The sequence below is a fragment of the Oncorhynchus clarkii genome, unplaced genomic scaffold (genome assembly GCF_045791955.1).
Source record: "Oncorhynchus clarkii lewisi isolate Uvic-CL-2024 unplaced genomic scaffold, UVic_Ocla_1.0 unplaced_contig_4934_pilon_pilon, whole genome shotgun sequence".
In the NCBI taxonomy this organism is placed as follows: domain Eukaryota; kingdom Metazoa; phylum Chordata; class Actinopteri; order Salmoniformes; family Salmonidae; genus Oncorhynchus; species Oncorhynchus clarkii.
Window position 1 is genome coordinate 26,651 of NW_027258158.1, and position 22,346 is coordinate 48,996.

Sequence of the window (22,346 nt, forward strand, 5' to 3'; positions counted from 1 at the left end):
TTCTTCTTAATGGCTAAACTCTCACCTGTTCTTCTTAATGGCTAAACTCTCACCTGTTCTTCTTAATGGCTAAGCTCTCACCTGTTCTTCTAATGGCTAAGCTCTCACCTGTTCTTCTTAATGGCTAAACTCTCACCTGTTCTTCTTAATGGCTAAACTCTCACCTGTTCTTCTTAATGGCTAAACTCACCTGTTCTTCTTAATGGCTAAACTCTCACCTGTTCTTCTTAATGGCTAAACTCTCACCTGTTCTTCTTAAATGGCTAAACTCTCACCTGTTCTTCTTAAATGGCTAAACTCTCACCTGTTCTTCTTAATGGCTAAACTCTCACCTGTTCTTCTTAATGGCTAAACTCTCACCTGTTCTTCTTAATGGCTAAACTCTCACCTGTTCTTCTTAATGGCTAAACTATCACCTGTTCTTCTGGACTCTGACCACGCTGCAGTGGTTCTTCTTAATGGCTAAACTCTCACCTGTTCTTCTTAATGGCTAAACTCTCACCTGTTCTTCTTAATGGCTAAACTCTCACCTGTTCTTCTTGACTCTGACCACGCTGCAGTGGTTCTTCTTAATGGCTAAACTCTCACCTGTTCTTCTTAATGGCTAAACTCTCACCTGTTCTTCTTAATGGCTAAACTCTCACCTGTTCTTCTTGACTCTGACCACGCTGCAGTCGTTCTCATATCCGCCCCTCTCGTTCAGCATGCCCGTATGAACGATGTGACCCACTGGCACATCGAGGTCATTGGCACACAGGTGCTGCAGCAACGCCAACGCCTGGTCATCTGTAGACTGGCACAGAAAGAAAAGTAGTGACCTAGGGTGGTCTAACCATGGAGATAATGTCATTCACATTATAGCTGTGATCGAGGGTGGTCTAGTCAGAGATAATGTCATTCACATTATAGCTGTGACCGAGGGTGGTCTAACCATGGAGATAATGTCATTCACATTATAGCTGTGACCTAGGGTGGTCTAACCATGGAGATAATGTCATTCACATTATAGCTGTGACCGAGGGTGGTCTAACCATGGAGATAATGTCATTCACATTATAGCTGTGACCGAGGGTGGTCTAACCATGGAGATAATGTCATTCACATTATAGCTGTGACCGAGGGTGGTCTAACCATGGAGATAATGTCATTCACATTATAGCTGTGACCTAGGGTGGTCTAACCATGGAGATAATGTCCTTCACATTATAGCTGTGACCGAGGGTGGTCTAACCATGGAGATCATGTCATTCACATTATAGCTGTGACCGAGGGTGGTCTAACCATGGAGATAATGTCATTCACATTATAGCTGTGACCGAGGGTGGTCTAACCATGGAGATAATGTCCTTCACATTATAGCTGTGACCGAGGGTGGTCTAACCATGGAGATAATGTCATTCACATTATAGCTGTGACCGAGGGTGGTCTAACCATGGAGATCATGTCATTCACATTATAGCTGTGACCGAGGGTGGTCTAACCATGGAGATAATGTCATTCACATTATAGCTGTGACCGAGGGTGGTCTAACCATGGAGATAATGTCCTTCACATTATAGCTGTGACCGAGGGTGGTCTAACCATGGAGATAATGTCATTCACATTATAGCTGTGACCGAGGGTGGTCTAACCATGGAGATAATGTCATTCACATTATAGCTGTGACCTAGGGTGGTCTAACCATGGAGATAATGTCATTCACATTATAGCTGTGACCGAGGGTGGTCTAACCATGGAGATAATGTCATTCACATTATAGCTGTGACCGAGGGTGGTCTAACCATGGAGATAATGTCATTCACATTATAGCTGTGACCGAGGGTGGTCTAACCATGGAGATAATGTCATTCACATTATAGCTGTGACCGAGGGTGGTCTAACCATGGAGATAATGTCATTCACATTATAGCTGTGACCTAGGGTGGTCTAACCATGGAGATAATGTCATTCACATTATAGCTGTGACCGAGGGTGGTCTAACCATGGAGATAATGTCATTCACATTATAGCTGTGACCTAGGGTGGTCTAACCATGGAGATAATGTCATTCACATTATAGCTGTGACCGAGGGTGGTCTAACCATGGAGATAATGTCATTCACATTATAGCTGTGACCTAGGGTGGTCTAACCATGGAGATAATGTCATTCACATTATAGCTGTGACCGAGGGTGGTCTAACCATGGAGATAATGTCATTCACATTATAGCTGTGACCGAGGGTGGTCTGGCCATAGAGATAATGTACTTCACATTATAGCTGTGACCGAGGCTGGTCTAACCATGGAGATAATGTCATTCACATTATATCTGTGACCGAGGGTGGTCTGGCCATAGAGATACTGTAATTCACATTATAGCTGTGCCCTAGGGTGGTCCAGCCATAGAGATAATGTAATTCACATTATAGCTGTGACCGAGGGTGGTCCAGCCATAGAGATAATGTAATTCAAATTATAGCTGTGACCGAGGGTGGTCCAGCCATAGAGATAATGTAATTCACATTATAGCTGTGACCTAGGGTGGTCTAGTCAGAGATAATGTAATTAACATTATAGCTGTGACCTAGGGTGGTCCAGCCATAGAGACAATGTAATTCACATTATAGCTGTGACCGAGGGTGGTCCAGCCATAGAGATAATGTAATTCACATTATAGCTCTGACCGAGGGTGGTCTAGTCAGAGATAATGTCATTCACATTATAGCTGTGACCGAGGCTGGTCTAACCATGGAGATAATGTCATTCACATTATATCTGTGACCGAGGGTGGTCTGGCCATAGAGATACTGTAATTCACATTATAGCTGTGACCTAGGGTGGTCTAGTCAGAGATAATGTCATTCACATTATAGCTGTGCCCTAGGGTGGTCCAGCCATAGAGATAATGTTATTCACATTATAGCTGTGACCTAGGCTGGTCTAGTCAAAGATAATGTAATTCACATTATAGCGGTGACCTAGGGTGGTCCAGCCATAGAGATAATGTAATTCACATTATAGCTGTGACCGAGGGTGGTCCAGCCATAGAGATAATGTAATTCACATTATAGCTGTGACCGAGGGTGGTCCAGCCATAGAGATAATGTAATTCACATTATAGCTGTGACCTAGGGTGTTCTAGTCAGAGATAATGTAATTCACATTATAGCTGTGACCTAGGGTGGTCCAGCCATAGAGATAATGTAATTCACATTATAGCTCTGACCGAGGGTGGTCCAGCCATAGAGATAATGTAATTCACATTATAGCTGTGACCTAGGGTGGTCCAGCCATAGAGATAATGCAATTCACATTATAGCTGTGACCTAGGGTGGTCTAACCATAGAGATAATGTAATTCACATTATAGCTGTGACCTAGGGTGGTTTAACCATAGAGATAATGTCATTCACATTATAGCTGTGACCTAGGGTGGTTTAACCATAGAGATAATGTCATTCACATTATAGCTGTGACCGAGGGTGGTTTAACCATAGAGATAATGTCATTCACATTATAGCTGTGACCGAGGGTGGTTTAACCATAGAGATAATGTCATTCACATTATAGCTGTGACCTAGAGTGGTTTAACCATAGAGATAATGTCATTCACATTATAGCTGTGACCGAGGGTGGTCCAGCCATAGAGATAATGTCATTCACATTATAGCTGTGACCTAGAGTGGTTTAACCATGGAGATAACATTCCTTTTTCTATTTCATTCTGTGGGTCCAGGGGTCAGATGATACCTCACTTCCCCTCCTTTTCAGGGGTCAGATGATACCCAACTTCCCCTCCTCTCCCGCTCCTTTTCAGGGGTCAGCCACCTACAGCTTCCATCATAGGAGGAAGTTGATACCTCACTTCCCCTCCTCTCCCTCTCCTTTTCAGGGGTCAGCCACCTACAGCTTCCATCATAGGAGGAAGTTGATACCTCACTTCCCCTCCTCTCCCTCTCCTTTTCAGGGGTCAGCCACCTACAGCTTCCATCATAGGAGGAAGTTGATACCTCACTTCCCCTCCTCTCCCTCTCCTTTCCAGGGGTCAGATGATACCTCACTTCCCCTCCTCTCCCTCTCCTTTTCAGGGGTCAGCCACCTAGAGCTTCCATCATAGGAGGAAGTTGATACCTCACTTCCCCTCCTCTCCCTCTCCTTTTCAGGGGTCAGATGATACCTCACTTCCCCTCCTCTCCCTCTCCTTTTCAGGGGTCAGCCACCTACAGTTTCCATCATAGGAGGAAGTTGATACCTCACTTCGCCTCCTCTCCCTCTCCTTTCCAGGGGTCAGATGATACCTCACTTCCCCTCCTCTCCCTCTCCTTTTCAGGGGTCAGCCACCTACAGTTTCCATCATAGGAGGAAGTTGATACCTCACTTCCCCTCCTCTCCCTCTCCTTTTCAGGGGTCAGCCACCTAGAGCTTCCATCATAGGAGGAAGTTGATACCTCACTTCCCCTCCTCTCCCTTCCCTCTCCTTTCCAGGGGTCACTCACAGTGAGCTCAAACTTGGTGAAGGAGGACATGTCGATGACACAGACGGCCTCCTTGCAGCATTTCACCTCCGCCCCCACGATGTCAAACCAGTCAGGCTTATAGAACGTCTTACTGGCATCCAGGGACAGCAGGTCTGAGAACAGATGATAGAATTGTTTAACTAACAGACAGACACAGGTCTGAGAACAGATGATAGAACTGTTTAACTAAACAGACAGACACAGAGCTAAGAGACAGCAGGTCTGAGAACAGAGGAACATGGTTTAGCTCTGATAGACAGAAGCATTGGGAAATTGTGGTGTGTGGGGTGGGGGTGTGTGTGGTGTGTGTGGTGTGAGGTGGGGTGTGTGTGTGGGGTGGGGTGTGTGTGTGGGGTGTGGGGGTGGGGTGTGTGTGTGTGGGGTGTGTGTGGTCTGCCTCACCCTTCCCTGCAGGGATGAAGTACTTGGCCCTCTCAAAGCCGTGTTTCTCCATCCATCTGGCTCCCTGTGTGTCCAGACGGTCGTACAGGGGAGAAGTCCTCAGCTGCCGGCCCGTCTGGAAGTCCCAACGAGGAACCTTTAGGTTATACAGCAGGGCTGGTGAGAGACAGACAGTCAGAAACCGAGAGAGAGAGAGACAGACAGACAGAAACCGAGAGAGAGAGCAGGACAGACAGTCAGACACAGAGAGAGAGGGACAGTCAGGCAGACACAGAGAGAGAGGGACAGTCAGGCAGAGAGAGGGACAGTCAGGCAGAGAGAGGGACAGTCAGGCAGAGAGAGGGACAGTCAGGCAGAGAGAGGGACAGTCAGGCAGAGAGAGGGACAGTCAGGCAGAGAGAGGGACAGTCAGGCAGAGAGAGGGACAGTCAGGCAGAGAGAGGGACAGTCAGGCAGAGAGAGGGACAGTCAGGCAGAGAGAGGGACAGTCAGGCAGAGAGAGGGACAGTCAGGCAGACATTACTAACAGAGAGTGTGATTGTGTTTGCTCTGGTCAGGACTCACGCATGACCTCCATGACCCTGTGTCGGAGGAAGGTTCGGCTGCTCTGAAGGTTGCCGAAGCGTTTGATGTCCAGAGGCCAGACGTTAGCCGTGGGGTAACCATACGTCATCCACTCTGCCAGGTACCTGACGACAGAACACACTGCTTTGATCCAGTTCATTTAGCCCACCACTATACACTAACCCTGCACTGTAACCTCTAACCTCTAACCCTGACAGACAGGACAGTCGTAACCTCTAACCCTGACAGACAGGACAGTCGTAACCTCTAACCCTGACAGACAGGACAGTCGTAACCTCTAACCCTGACAGACAGGACAGACGTTAGCCATGGGGTAACCATACGTCATCCACTCTGCCAGGTACCTGACGACAGAACACACTGCTTTGATCCAGTTCATTTAGCCCACCACTATACACTAACCCTGCACTGTAACCTCTAACCTCTAACCCTGACAGACAGGACAGTCGTAACCTCTAACCCTGACAGACAGGACAGTCGTAACCTCTAACCCTGACAGACAGGACAGTCGTAACCTCTAACCCTGACAGACAGGACAGTCGTAACCTCTAACCCTGACAGACAGGACAGTCGTAACCTCTAACCCTGACAGACAGGACAGTCGTAACCTCTAACCCTGACAGACAGGACAGTGGAGTGATAAGTATGTAAGTCAATCATCAAACATTACTCCACTCCTACATGAACCAGATTAGGGTGGTCACGATACTACGTGAACCAGATTGGTGTGGTCACGATACTACATGAACCAGATTAGGGTTGTCACGATACGACGTGACCCAGATTAGGGTGGTCGCGATACGACGTGACCCAGACTAGGGTGGTCGCGATACGACGTGACCCAGATTAGGGTGGTGGCGATACTACGTGAACCAGAGGTGTTCCCTCTTCCCTGGTGGTTGAACCTCAATCACAGGTTGATTTTCTGTGTTTTCTGGTGTTGTTACGATACTACGTGAACCAGAGGTGTTCCCTCTTCCCTGGTGGTTGAACCTCAATCGAAGGTTGATTTTCTGTCTTGTGAACAAAACAATGTAAATAGCCAAGAAACACAAGGACAGATTCCCCCTTTACTAAACTTGGTTTCAGGTAAATTAGACCAATTTTTATGCCTGTGCACAGCGCTTCTAAAACAATCTTTCACACAGCCCAGTGTCGCAGCAGGAAGTAGAATAGGCTACATAGGATTCAAACATAATGAGGTTCATCCACCAACTACTAAACAAAACGTCAGATACTTTGAAAACTGACCAGACCAGACCTGAGCACCCGCCAGCTCACACTGTGGAGACCTGAGCACCCGACACTGTGGAGACCTGAGCACCCGCCAGCTCACACTGTGGAGACCTGAGCACCCGCCAGCTCACACTGTGGAGACCTGAGCACCCGACACTGTGGAGACCTGAGCACCCGCCAGCTCACGCTGTGGAGACCTGAGCCCCCGCCAGCTCACGCTGTGGAGACCTGACCACCCGCCAGCTCACGCTGTGGAGACCTGACCACCCGACACCGTGGAGACCTGACCACCCGACACCGTGGAGACCTGACCACCCGACACCGTGGAGACCTGACCACCCGACACCGTGGAGACCTGACCACCCGACACCGTGGAGACCTGACCACCCGACACCGTGGAGACCTGACCACCCGACACCGTGGAGACCTGACCACCCGACACCGTGGAGACCTGACCACCCGACACTGTGGAGACCTGACCACCCGACACCGTGGAGACCTGACCACCCGACACTGTGGAGACCTGACCACCCGACACCGTGGAGACCTGACCACCCGACACTGTGGAGACCTGACCACCCGACACCGTGGAGACCTGACCACCCGACACTGTGGAGACCTGACCACCCGACACTGTGGAGACCTGACCACCCGACACCGTGGAGACCTGACCACCCGACACCGTGGAGACCTGACCACCCGACACCATGGAGACCTGAAAGACGTCTTGCACGCCAAAATCTACCCGCATTTGGCATACTCAGTCTACCATACTCAGTCTACCATACTCAGTCTACCATACTCAGTCTACCATACTCAGTCTACCATACTCAGTCTACCATACTCCGTCTACCATACTCCGTCTACCATACTCAGTCTACCATACTCAGTCTACCATACTCAGTCTACCATACTCAGTCTACCATACTCAGTCTACCATACTCAGTCTACCATACTCCGTGGGGAGAACATGAACCAGAGTAATATTAGGTTCGATACTCAGTCGACGATACTCAGTCAATCCACGGGGAGAACATGAACCAGACTAATATTAGGTTGGTTGTAACATCAGGACTGTTTTCATCAACAAATTTAGTCCTTAAATGTTCATGTTTTGTTTGCTTGCCATCATAAATGTACTGGAAATGTCCTGTCGTTCTCACGTTCAACCCTAAAGTAGAGGTACTGGAAATGTCCTGTCGTTCTCACGTTCAACCCTAAAGTAGATGTACTGGAAATGTCCTGTTGTTCTCACGTTCAACCCTAAAGTAGATGTACTGGAAATGTCCTGTCGTTCTCACGTTCAACCCTAAAGTAGATGTACTGGAAATGTCCTGTCGTTCTCACGTTCAACCCTAAAGTAGATGTACTGGAAATGTCCTGTCGTTCTCACGTTCAACCCTAAAGTAGATGTACTGGAAATGTCCTGTTGTTCTCACGTTCAACCCTAAAGTAGATGTACTGGAAATGTCCTGTTGTTCTCACGTTCAACCCTAAAGTAGATGTTCTGGAAATGTCCTGTCGTTCTCACTTTCAACCCTAAAGTAGATGTACTGGAAATGTCCTGTTGTTCTCACGTTCAACCCTAAAGTAGATGTACTGGAAATGTCCTGTTGTTCTCACGTTCAACCCTAAAGTAGATGTACTGGAAATGTCCTGTCGTTCTCACGTTCAACCCTAAAGTAGATGTACTGGAAATGTCCTGTCGTTCTCACGTTCAACCCTAAAGTAGATGTTCTGGAAATGTCCTGTCGTTCTCACTTTCAACCCTAAAGTAGATGTACTGGAAATGTCCTGTCGTTCTCACGTTCAACCCTAAAGTAGATGTACTGGAAATGTCCTGTTGTTCTCACTCTCAACCCTAAAGTAGATGTACTGGAAATGTCCTGTCGTTCTCACGTTCAACCCTAAAGTAGATGTACTGGAAATGTCCTGTCGTTCTCACGTTCAACCCTAAAGTAGATGTTCTGGAAATGTCCTGTCGTTCTCACTTTCAACCCTAAAGTAGATGTACTGGAAATGTCCTGTCGTTCTCACGTTCAACCCTAAAGTAGATGTACTGGAAATGTCCTGTCGTTCTCACGTTCAACCCTAAAGTAGATGTACTGGAAATGTCCTGTTGTTCTCACGTTCAACCCTAAAGTAGATGTACTGGAAATGTCCTGTTGTTCTCACGTTCAACCCTAAAGTAGAGGTACTGGAAATGTCCTGTTGTTCTCACGTTCAACCCTAAAGTAGAGGTACTGGAAATGTCCTGTTGTTCTCACGTTCAACCCTAAAGTAGATGTACTGGAAATGTCCTGTCGTTCTCACTCTCAACCCTAAAGTAGATGTACTGGAAATGTCCTGTCGTTCTCACGTTCAACCCTAAAGTAGATGTACTGGAAATGTCCTGTCGTTCTCACGTTCAACCCTAAAGTAGATGTACTGGAAATGTCCTGTCGTTCAACCCTAAAGTAGATGTACTGGAAATGTCCTGTCGTTCTCACTCTCAACCCTAAAGTAGATGTACTGGAAATGTCCTATCCTTACTTTCCTGCTCCGCCAGCGAAGGCCAGGCCAGAGGCGTTCATTCCAGCCAGGACGAAGTAGCCGTGCACCCCCGGTGTCTCCCCCATCAGACAGCGCATGTCTGGGGTGAATGACTCAGGACAGTTGACCAGCTGCTGGATCTCACACACCTCTAGTTCTGGCATCCTCCTCAACAGGGCTGACAGCATGGGTTCTACAGGGAGGAGGGAGGGGGTAAGAGAGGGGGTAAGAGAGGGGGTTAGGTAGAGACACTATGGACCGGTCAGTTACTATGGTATATAACCACCTCACATAAACACAGTATATAACCAGTATGGGTTCGATTCCCACTGGGGACAACCCATACTGTCTCAGTTGGTAAGAGTGTGTGCCAACATCATGGGTTCGATTCCCACTGGGGCCAACCCATACTGTCTCAGTTGGTGAGAGTGTGCGCCAACATCATGGGTTCGATTCCCACTGGGGACAACCCATTTTAAAATGTATGCACTCACAGCACAAAGTCGCTATGGAAAACAAAACTAAATGGACTCCGTGTTTTACAGTAGCCGTGGCAACATAAACAGAATAGGGTGCCATTATAGAAAAATCACCCCGTCTCTTACCGAAGTGGTCCCAGTCCTCCTGCATGGTCTGGATCTCCAGCTGGTTACGTCCCTCGGTGAAGATGGGTTTAGGGTTCTTCTCAAATCCACCAGACAGGACCCCTCCCTGCCACGCTCTCACATAGATCCTCCCGTCCATATCCATCACCACTAGAGAGAACACACAGAGATACACAGTTACAACACAGTCTAACCCTGACCCTAACCACCAGACAGGACAGAGTTCAGGCCAGCGGAGGCTCCTCAGAGGAGGAAGGGGAGGACCATCCTCCTCAGTGAATTTCATAAACATTTAAATAGTAAAACATTAAAAAGGTTATCCCATTTAGATAAAACTACACAAAAAAAATTTGCATGTTACCAAATCATTGATTAAAACACACCGTTTTGCAATGAAGGTCAAAGTAGCCTCAGCAGCAACATAGTGTAGCCGGAGGACAGCTAGTTTCCGTCCTCCTCTGGGCACATCGACTTCAAAACAAAACCTAGGAGGCTCATGGTTCTCACCCCCTTCCATAGACTTACACAGTAATTACGACAACTTCCGGAGGACGTTCTCCAACCTATGGATGTTACATTGAACTGGGTGAATATGAATGACAGTAACCTAAACCTGTCACTGTTACATTGAACTGGGTGAATATGAATGACAGTAACCTAAACCTGTCACTGTTACATTGAACTGGGTGAATGGAATATGAATGACAGTAACCTAAACCTATCACTGTTACATTGAACTGGGTGAATATGAATGACAGTAACCTAAACCCATCACTGTTACATTGAACTGGGTGAATATGAATGACAGTTATCCAATACGCTGTAATATAAATAAGGCCGTGCTCATCTGGACTGAGCGGTACCAGCTCTAACTCCTTCTGGACTGAGCGGTACCAGCTCTAACTCCTTCTGGACTGAGCGGTACCAGCTCTAACTCCTTCTGGACTGAGCGGTACCAGCTCTAACTCCTTCTGGACTGAGCGGTACCAGCTCTAACTCCTTCTGGACTGAGCGGTACCAGCTCTAACTCCTTCTGGACTGAACGGTACCAGCTCTAACTCCTTGAAGAAACCATACGTGGATTATTTGTATCTGGGCTGTAGAGGAGGTAGTCTCACCTGGGGTTCTGGACTGTAGAGGAGGTGGACTCACCTGGGGTTCTGGGCTGTAGAGGCTCTGATAGGAGGTAGTCTCTCCTGGGGTTCTGGGCTGTAGAGGAGGGAGTCTCACCTGGGGTTCTGGGCTGTAGAGGAGGTAGTCTGACCTGGGGCTCTGGGCTGTAGAGGAGGTAGTCTCACCTGGGGTTCTGGGCTGTAGAGGAGGTAGTCTCACCTGGGGTTCTGGGCTGTAGAGGAGGTAGTCTCACCTGGGGTTCTGGGCTGTAGAGGAGGTAGTCTCACCTGGGGTTCTGGACTGTAGAGGCTCTGATAGGAGGTAGTCTCACCTGGGGTTCTGGGCTGTAGAGGAGGGAGTCTCACCTGGGGTTCTGGGCTGTAGAGGAGGTAGTCTTACCTGGCGTTCTGGACTGTAGAGGCTCTGATAGGAGGTAGTCTCACCTGGGGTTCTGGGCTGTAGAGGAGGGAGTCTCACCTGGGGTTCTGGGCTGTAGAGGAGGTAGTCTCACCTGGGGTTCTGGGCTGTAGAGGAGGTAGTCTCACCTGGGGTTCTGGGCTGTAGAGGAGGTAGTCTCACCTGGGGTTCTGGACTGTAGAGGAGGTGGACTCACCTGGGGTTCTGGGCTGTAGAGGCTCTGATAGGAGGTAGTCTCACCTGGGGTTCTGGGCTGTAGAGGAGGTAGTCTCACCTGGGGTTCTTGGCTGTAGAGGAGGTAGTCTCACCTGGGGTTCTTGGATGTAGAGGAGGTAGTCTCACCTGGGGTTCTTGGCTGTAGAGGAGGTGGACTCACCTGGGGTTCTGGGCTGTAGAGGCTCTGATAGGAGGTAGTCTCACCTGGGGTTCTGGGCTGTAGAGGCTCTGATAGGAGGTAGTCTCACCTGGGGTTCTGGGCTGTAGAGGAGGTAGTCTCACCTGGGGTTCAGGGCTGTAGAGGCTCTGAGAGGAGGTAGTCTCACCTGGGGTGCTGGGCTGTAGAGGCTCTGGTAGAGGTTTGGAGAGCAGGTAGAAGTGTTCACATCCATGGAGAGGAACAGACACCTTGGTCTCACTGGCCTGGCCCAGCTCATACGCCCACTGTAGAACATACATAGGACAGTTATAACATATCATATAGCATTCATAACCCCCTATTATATGAACACGTGTAGAGGAACAGACACCCTGGTTTCACTGGCCTGGCCCAGCTCCCTCAGAGACAGCTAGATACAACACTTCACTGGCCCAGCTCCCTCAGAGACAGCTAGATACAACACTTCACTGGCCCAGCTCCCTCAGAGACAGATAGATACAACACTTCACTGGCCCAGCTCCCTCAGAGACAGCTAGATACAACACTTCACTGGCCCAGCTCCCTCAGAGACAGCTAGATACAACACTTCACTGGCCCAGCTCCCTCAGAGACAGCTAGATTACAACACTTCACTGGTCCAGCTCCTACACCCAGAGAGTCTTTAGATTAGAAACCTCAGAGACAGCTCAGAGACAGCCAGTTACAACACTTCATATACAGCATGACTGTGTCCCAAATGGTTCCTTATTCTAGTGCACTAAATAGGACCCATCCTATCATTCATAACGCGTTATGAAACCTTACAGATCAGTTGGGCTGAAGAGAGCTGTCTAGCTGTCTAAAGACTAGTGGAGGGAGAGACGCCATGTCATTTACAGTCACACACACACACGCACACGCACACACACACACACACGTAATGGATAGAGGTTCACCTGTCCTGCACAGTTGACAAAGTATTCACACTCGATGGCTCCTCTGTCCGTCTCCACCGCTGTCACATGTCCCTTCTCCATCATCACATGGTTAACTGTGGTGCGCTCATGGATCTGGACTCCTGTAGATCAGAACATGGTTAACTGTGGTGAGCTCATGGATCTGGACTCCTGGAGATCAGAACATGGTTAACTGTGGTGAGCTCATGGATCTGGACTCCTGTAGATCAGAACATGGTTAACTGTGGTGAGCTCATGGATCTGGACTCCTGGAGATCAGAACATGGTTAACTGTGGTGCGCTCATGGATCTGGACTCCTGGAGATCAGAACATGGTTAACTGTGGTGCGCTCATGGATCTGGACTCCTGGAGATCAGAACATGGTTAACTGTGGTGAGCTCATGGATCTGGACTCCTGGAGATCAGAACATGGTTAACTGTGGTGAGCTCATGGATCTGGACTCCTGGAGATCAGAACATGGTTAACTGTGGTGGGCTCATGGATCTGGACTCCTGGACATCAGAACATGGTTAACAGTTGAAGTCAGAAGTTTACATTCACCGTAACCAAATGCATTTAAACTCAGTTTTTCCACAATTCCTGACATTTGATCCTAGTATAAATTCCCGGTCTTAGGTCAGTTAGGTTCACCACTTTGTTTTAAGAATGTGAAATGTCAGAATAATAGTAGAGAGAATGACTTATTTCAGCTTTTATTTCTTTCATCACATTCCCAGTGGGTCAGAAGTTTACATACACTCAATTAGTATTTGGTAGCATTGCCTTTAAATTGTTTAACTTGGGTCAAATGTTTTGGGTAGCCTTCCACAAGCTTCCCAAAATAAGTTGGGGAATTTTGTCCCATTCCCCCTGACAGAGCTGGTGTAACTGAGTCAGGTTTGTAGGCCTCCTTGCCAGCACACACTTTTTCAGTTCTGCCCACAAATTTTCTATAGGGTTGAGGTCTATTTTTGTTTCATCAGACCAGAGGACATTTCTCCAAAAAGTACCATCTTTGTCCCCATGTGAAGTTGCAAACCATAGTCTGACTTTTTTTATAGTGGTTTTGGATCAGTGGCTTCTTCCTTGCTGAGCGGCCTTTCAGGTTATGTCGATATAGGATATATACTCGCATACTATTGTTTGTAAAGATGAATGTGGTACCTTCAGGCATTTGGAAATTGCTCCCAAGGATGAACCAGACTTGTGGAGGTCTACAATTATTTTGTCTGAGGTCTTGGCTGATTTCTTTTGATTTTCCCATGATGTCAAGCAAAGAGGCACTGAGTTTGAAGGTAGGCCTTGAAATACATCCACAGGTACAACTCCAATTGACTCAAATTATGTCAATTAGACTATCAGAAGCTTCTAAAGTCATGACATAATTTTCTGGAATTTTCCAAGCTGTTTAAAGGCAGACAATTTAGTGTATATAAACTTCTGACCCACTGGAATTGTGATATAATTCACTGTAAGTGAAATAATCTGTCTGAAAACAATTGTTGGAAAATTTACTTGTGTCATGCATAAAGTAGACGTCCTAACCGACTTGCCAAAACTATAGTTTGTTAACAAGACATTTGTGGAGTGGTTGAAAAACGAGTTTTAATGACTCCAACCTAAGTGTATGTAAATTTCCAACTTCAAATGTACATGTATTCATGTAGAAAAGTACAATGTGATCAAACATGACAAACACTATCAATAGTTCATCGTTCGTTTGATTGGAGTAGCATGATGTCAAATTAGCCAAAGAGATGCCCCCTGGGCACCGACTACCTCACTCTGATTGGCAGGCCTTACCTTGGCCCCTTGGCAGGCCACACCTTGGCAGGCCACACCTTGACCCTTGGCAGGCCACACCCTGGCAGGCCACACCTTGGCAGGCCACACCTTGGCAGGCCACACCCTGGCCCTTGGCAGGCCACACCCTGGCAGGCCACACCTTGGCCCTTGGCAGGCCACACCTTGGCAGACCACACCTTGGCAGACCACACCTTGGCAGACCACACCTTGGCAGACCACACCTTGGCAGACCACACCTTGGCAGGCCACACCTTGGCCCTTGGCAGGCCACACCCTGGCAGGCCACACCTTGGCCCTTGGCAGGCCACACCCTGGCAGGCCACACCTTGGCAGACCACACCTTGGCAGACCACACCTTGGCAGACCACACCTTGGCAGACCACACCTTGGCAGACCACACCTTGGCAGACCACACCTTGGCCCTTCCCTCCAGTAGCCTTGCTTTCTGGCTTCATTCTAACTGATGGCGAAACCACATGGTTGTAACTTTCTATTGAAACCTCCACTACAGATGGGCTTGCAGGATTTTTCCTAAAATTCAGTTTTTCCAGAAATCCCAGTTGGAAAATTCCCCCAAATCAGGATGGAACAAGCAGGAAATCTGGAATCATCCAATCAGGATTTCTGGAAAACCTGGGAATTTTTGGCTTGCAAGCCGAACAATAGTCCATCCTTGGTTTTACTGTCTCACCGTGTCCGGCTGCTGCCGTGGCGAGGGCGTGGTTGACGTCAGGCGGTGACACCACGGCATCCCCCGGCAGGTGGAGCGCCCCCACCAGGTCATGAATATTCACCAGGGGGTGGAGCTTGGACACCTCTTTGGGTTTGATCACGTTACAGGGGATCCCCATCACACTGAGGAAGGAGGAGAGAAAGGAGAGAGGAGAGAGAGGAGGAGGAGAAGAGAGAGGGAGGGAGGGAGGAGAGGAGGAAGGGAGGAGAGAGGGAGGAGGAGAGAGGGAGGAGGAGAGAGGTTAGGGAGAGACTGGACCAGAGAGAATACTGAGCTATAATTCAGACCAGAGGTTAGGGAGAGACTGGACCAGAGAGAGTACTGAGCTATAATTCAGACCAGAGGAGAGGGTCAGGGAGAGACAGGACCAGAGAGAGTACTGAGCTATAATTCAGACCAGAGGAGAGGGTCAGGGAGAGACTGGACCAGAGAGAGTACTGAGCTATAATTCAGACCAGAGGAGAGGGTCAGGGAGAGACTGGACCAGAGAGAGTACTGAGCTATAATTCAGACCAGAGGAGAGGGTCAGGGAGAGACTGGACCAGAGAGAGTACTGAGCTATAATTCAGACCAGAGGAGAGGGTCAGGGAGAGACTGGACCAGAGAGAGAATACTGAGCTATAATTCAGACCAGAGGAGAGAGTACTGAGATATAATTCAGACCAGAGGAGAGGCAGGGTCAGGTTAGGGAGGGAAGAGAAAGGCGGTTAGGGAGGGACTTACTTCAGCCTGGATGCCAGGCGCTTCAGGGAGAGGAAACGGTCCTGATTCTGGGCCAGACATAGAGAGCCTGTTTTCACGTAACCTGGAACAAACACACACACATCAGGACTGCCAAGTCATGAGTCATCTCGCGTTAAACCACACAAGGCAACGCCCTGCCATACTGTCTGGATGTTGGCACAAGACTAAATACCACTGGTAAATCTGTTGTTTATACAAGACTAAATAACACTGGTAAATCTGTTGTTCTACAAGACTAAATACCACTGGTAAATCTGTTGTTCCACAAGACTAAATACCACTGGTAAATCTGTTGTTTATACAAGACTAAATACCACTGGTAAATCTGTCTTTATACAAGACTAAATACCACTGGTAAATCTGTTGTTCCACAAGACTAAATACCACTGGTAAATCTGTTGTTCCACAAGACTAAATACCACTGGTAAATCTGTTGTTCCACAAGACTAAATACCACTGGTAAATCTGTTGTTCCACAAGACTAAATACCACTGGTAAATCTGTTGTTCCACAAGACTAAATACCACTGGTAAATCTGTTGTTCCACAAGACTAAATACCACTGGTAAATATGTTGTTCCACAAGACTAAATACCACTGGAAATCTGTTGTTCCACAAGACTAAATACCACTGGAAATCTGTTGTTTATACAAGACTACATACCACTGGTAAATCTGTTGTTCCACAAGACTAAATACCACTGGTAAATCTGTTGTTCCACAAGACTAAATACCACTGGAAATCTGTTGTTCCACAAGACTAAACACCACTGGTAAATCTGTTGTTCCACAAGACTAAATACCACTGGTAAATCTGTTGTTTATACAAGACTAAATACCACTGGTAAATCTGTTGTTCCACAAGACTAAATACCACTGGTAAATCTGTTTACACACAAGACTAAATACCACTGGTAAATCTGTTGTTTATACAAGACTAAATACCACTGGTAAATCTGTTGTTCCACAAGACTAAATACCACTGGTAAATCTGTTTACACACAAGACTAAATACCACTGGTAAATCTGTGTTGAAACACAAACTGAAACAGCATGTGAGAGGAGGAGGGGGAAGCACTGGTAGGATACAGCCAGTCACATGACCTCATAGATAATATATAATTGATTCAACAACCAAAACAACTGGCTAAAACACAATCAGAACACAACCACACAGCAAAGACGTGTTCATAAACCCATTGAGGTACGTTGAGACAGACTGGAACTGTACTGCAGAGAGCAGGAGAGGCAAACTAACCAGCTTCCAGAGACATTCACTGATAAGGAGTTAGTACAAATGGAGCGGAACTCAGGAACTCAAGCTAGAGTCATACTGTAGGCATGTTAGTACAAATGGAGTGGAACTCAGGCTAGAGTCATACTGTAGACATGTTAGCGCAAGTGGAGTGGAACTCAGGCTAGAGTCATATTGTAGGCATGTTAGCACAAATGGACTGGAACTCAGGCTAGAGTCATACTGTAGGCATGTTAGCACAAATGGAGTGGAACTCAGGCTAGAGTCATACTGTAGGCGTGTTAGCACAAATGGACTGGAACTCAGGCTAGTGTCATACTGTAGGCATGTTAGCACAAATGGAGTGGAACTCAGGCTAGAGTCATACTGTAGGCATGTTAGCACAAATGGAGTGGAAACCAGGCTAGAGTCATAATGTAGGCATGTTAGCACAAATGGAGTGGAAACCAGGCTAGAGTCATACTGTAGGCATGTTAGTACAAATGGAGTGGAACTCAGGCAAGAGTTATATTGTAGGCATGTTAGTACAAGTGGAGTGAAACTCAGGCTAGTCATACTATAGGCATGTTAGCACAAATGGACTGGAACTCGGGCTAGAGTTATATTGTAGGCATGTTAGCACAAATGGAGTGGAACTCAGGCTAGTCTGAGTTCCAGGCATGTAGGCATGTTAGTACAAATGGAGTGGAGCTCAGGCTAGAGTCATACTGTAGGCATGTTAGCACAAATGGACTGGAACTCAGGCTAGAGTTATATTGTAGGCATGTTAGCACAAATGGAGTGGAACTCAGGCTAGTCTGAGTTCCAGGCATGTAGGCATGTTAGTACAAGTGGAGTGGAACTCAGGCTAGAGTCATACTGTAGGCATGTTAGCACAAATGGAGTAGAACTCAGGCTAGTCATACTGTAGGCATGTTAATACAAATGGAGTGGAACTCAGGCTAGTCATAGTGTAGGCATGTTAGTACACATGGAGTAGAACTCAGGCTAGTCATACTGTAGAAGTCCATCCCACCTGTCTTGACCCCAGTCTCCTCCTCCAGGTGTTCATACAGGGAGTTGGAGTAGTCAGCCATTTTACACTCAATAGAAATGGGCTTGGCCACGCTGACGATCCCAGCACACAGCCTGGTGGTGCCAGCACCTAGCCTAGCACACAGAGAAATGAGGACAACATGGTTAGGTACAGCACCTAGCCTAGCACACAGAGAGATGAGGACAACATGGTTAGGTACAGCACCTAGCCTAGCACACAGAGAGATGAGGACAACATGGTTAGGTACAGCACCTAGCCTAGCACACAGAGAGATGAGGACAACATGGCTAGGTACAGCACCTAGCCTAGCACACAGAGAGATGACAACAACATGGTTAGCTGTACCTAGCCTAGCACACAGAGAGATGACAACAACATGGTTAGGTACAGCACCTAGCCTAGCACACAGAGAGATGACAACAACATGGTTAGGTACAGCACCTAGCCTAGCACACAGAGAAATGACAACAACATGGTTAGCTGTACCCAGCCTAACACCCAGCCTGGTGGTACCAGCACCCAGCCTAACACCCAGCCTGGTGGTACCAGCACCCAGCCTAATACCCAGCCTGGTGGTACCAGCACCCAGCCTAACACCCAGCCTGGTGGTACCAGCACCCAGCCTAACACCCAGCCTGGTGGTGCCAGCACCCAGCCTAACACCCAGCCTGGTGGTACCAGCACCCAGCCTAACACCCAGCCTGGTGGTGCCAGCAACCAGCCTAACACCCAGCCTAACACCCAGCCTGGTGGTACCAGCACCCAGCCTAACACCAAGCCTAACACCCAGCCTGGTGGTACCAGCACCCAGCCTAACACCCAGCCTGTTGGTACCAGCACCCAGCCTAACACCCAGCCTGGTGGTGCCAGCACCCAGCCTAACACCCAGCCTAACACCCAGCCTAACACCCAGCCTAACACCCAGCCTGGTGGTGCCAGCAACCAGCCTAACACCCAGCCTAACACCCAGCCTGGTGGTACCAGCACCCAGCCTAACACCCAGCCTAACACCCAGCCTGGTGGTACCAGCACCCAGCCTAACACCCAGCCTAACACCCAGCCTGGTGGTACCAGCACCCAGCCTAACACCCAGCCTGGTGGTACCAGCACCCAGCCTAACACCCAGCCTGGTGGTGCCAGCACCCAGCCTAACACCCAGCCTGGTGGTACCAGCACCCAGCCTAACACCCAGCCTGGTGGTGCCAGCACCCAGCCTAACACCCAGCCTAACACCCAGCCTGGTGGTACCAGCACCCAGCCTAACACCCAGCCTAACACCCAGCCTGGTGGTACCAGCACCCAGCCTAACACCCAGCCTGGTGGTGCCAGCACTCAGCCTATAACACTAGGGGTGAAAGTAAGGCGGTTCACTAAATAGTGGGGGTACGCCGTACCGGGTAAACCGTGAGCCTATCACAATAACTAATACAAAGATGCCAAGAAAACTGTCAGCTATTTCACCACTATTTAAAGGCTCAGTGCAGTGAAAAACGTGATTTGCCTGTATTTTATAAATATTTACACAAGGTTGTTAGACAATCAGATGAAAACATCATGAATTGTTGTGTTAATGGCTCATTAAATCCAATCAGATGAAAACATCATGACTGGTTGTGTTAATGGCTCATTAAAAGGTCATGCATAATACAGGCGAGATGCCCAATCCTTACAAGGCCCATGAGATCACAATAATTCATAGGGATTCATTATGGGATTCTATGATCCGCAATTACACAGACAGTAGATCCCATAACTGTAAGAAATGCCATCTACTTTCCCCCCTGTCTAACACACACAGAGGACCACACAGTAGATCACACACACACAGAGGATCACACACACAGAGGACCACACAGTAGATCACACACACAGAGGACCACACAGTAGATCACACACACACACACAGAGGACCACACAGTAGATCACACACACAGAGGACCACACAGTAGATCACACACACAGAGGATTACACAGTAGGTCACACAGTAGATCACACACACACAGAGGATCACACACACACAGGACCACACACACAGTAGATCACACACACAGAGGATCACACAGTAGATCACACACACAGAGGACCACACAGTAGATCACACACACACAGAGGATCACACACACACAGGACCACACAGTAGATCACACACACAGTAGATCACACACACAGAGGATCACACAGTAGATCACACAGTAGATCACACACACACACACACACACACACACACACACACACACACACAGAGGACCACACAGTAGATCACACAGAGGATCACACAGTAGATCACACACACAGAAGACCACACAGTAGATCACACACACAGAGGATCACACAGTAGATCACACACACAGAGGATCACAACCCAGCAGGGTGAGTAATGAGACAGAAGACCATGGATCACAACCCAGCAGGGTGAGTAATGAGACATAAGTTCATGGTTCACAACCCAGCAGGGTGAGTAATGAGACATAAGACCATGGTTCCTTGTGATTTCTAGATGTTATCATTGATTACAGAAGGTCTCGTAGGCTAGTCCATGTTTTTACTGTGTTGGTCTCTCATCCCCTGACAAGCCCAGTAAAACAATGAACTCATGAAATCATGATATATTGTCCACCTACCCACAAATAAAGTGTTCTGGAAACATGCACCCCCCTCTTGTAAACAGACCACATCATTTAGCCTCTCCTACCTTCCCTGCTCCAATAGTACTATCTCAGTCCAGCCCAGCTTGGCCAGGTGATAGGCCACAGATGTCCCTACGATGCCCCCTCCACAGATCACCACCCGGGCTTGGCTGGGCAGGGGGATGGGCTGCGTGGTCTCTACAGCCGAGGCCAGTCTCCGAGGGGAGCTCCAGATACCCCTAGGCCTGGTCCCCGGAGCCCAGCATCCTGCATGGGACAGCAGCCTAGGGAGCAGGGCAGGGGACAGAGCCCTGGAGCTCCATACACAGCTGCAGTGCATGGCTTGGAGGAACCTGGAGAATCAGAACACAACAGGCCAGGAGAATCAGAACACAACAGGCCAGGAGGATCACAACACAACAGGCCAGGAGGATCACAACACAACAGGCCAGGAGGATCACAACACAACAGGCCAGGAGGATCACAACACAACAGGCCTGGAGGATCAGAACACAACAGGCCTGGAGGATCAGAACACAACAGGCCTGGAGGATCAGAACACAACAGGCCTGGAGGATCAGAACACAACAGGCCTGGAGGATCAGAACACAACAGGCCTGGAGAATCAGAACACAACAGGCCTGGAGGATCAGAACACAACAGGCCTGGAGGATCAGAACACAACAGGCCCGGAGGATCAGAACACAACAGGCCAGGAGGATCACAACACAACAGGCCTGGAGAATGACATTAGCAAGCATGCAGACTTAGGTACTAGGTACCACAGCTAACTTTCGTACTGTCTTTCAAACAAGCTACAGTTAGCAAGCGAACTTTAGCTAACGTTAGTTGATCAGCTGGCTCAATGATAACTATCACTTGTTGCTAATGCCAACAGTAAATCTTAAGTTTGCTTGTGTTCGACCTTCGCTCCAAGGAGAACAACACCCCGATCCAAACGTCTTTGCATTGGTAATACGCTAGCGGCCTTCTGACATTCGTCTAGCTAATGATAATGCTAGTTAGCATTATCATTATCATGTAGCAAACTCACCGACTCACTCCACTCCAAAAGTAATGAAATCTCTATTCGGCTTGAAGCAGATTTCAGTCCTGCGCCTCGATGACAGCAGAATGTTTCAGTCAGACCCTCTTCGGCCAAACAAGCTGCATTGTTTATTTACACCGCCGTGAAACAGGCAACAAAAACTAACTACTTCCGGGTCGCGGATTTTTTTGAAATCCGTCAGAATAAAAGTTCCATCCTGTATACTTGGTAAATTAATAATTATTAAAATTTGTACAATTATTTACAAAAATATAAACGCAACAATTTAAACCAATTTACTGAGTTACAGTTCATATAAGGAAATCAGTCAATTGAAATAAATTAATTCGACCTAATCTATGGATTTCACATGAAAACATATATGCATATATTGGTCA

General features: G+C 47.9%; 1 protein-coding gene across 2 annotated transcripts in view; it reads right to left on the bottom strand.

Moving 5' to 3' along the window:
- The window catches only part of LOC139395878 (pyruvate dehydrogenase phosphatase regulatory subunit, mitochondrial-like), a 35,856-nt gene extending 13,757 nt beyond the window's left edge, over positions 1-22,099 (bottom strand). The window contains exons 1-13 of one of the 2 annotated variants that reach the window (XM_071143192.1): positions 21,955-22,099; positions 20,966-21,253; positions 18,252-18,385; positions 15,962-16,043; positions 15,197-15,360; positions 12,698-12,819; positions 11,929-12,046; positions 9,857-10,006; positions 9,252-9,444; positions 5,463-5,587; positions 4,899-5,054; positions 4,476-4,609; positions 645-793 (exon numbers count right to left, since the gene is read on the bottom strand). In XM_071143192.1, coding sequence (XP_070999293.1) covers positions 645-793; positions 4,476-4,609; positions 4,899-5,054; positions 5,463-5,587; positions 9,252-9,444; positions 9,857-10,006; positions 11,929-12,046; positions 12,698-12,819; positions 15,197-15,360; positions 15,962-16,043; positions 18,252-18,385; positions 20,966-21,240 — 1,802 coding nt within the window. In that variant the 5' untranslated portion in view covers positions 21,241-21,253; positions 21,955-22,099. The remainder of the gene's footprint in view (positions 1-644; positions 794-4,475; positions 4,610-4,898; positions 5,055-5,462; positions 5,588-9,251; positions 9,445-9,856; positions 10,007-11,928; positions 12,047-12,697; positions 12,820-15,196; positions 15,361-15,961; positions 16,044-18,251; positions 18,386-20,965; positions 21,254-21,954) is intronic. The other variant, XM_071143193.1, reaches the window with a different exon arrangement.
- Positions 22,100-22,346: the final 247 nt, after the last annotated feature.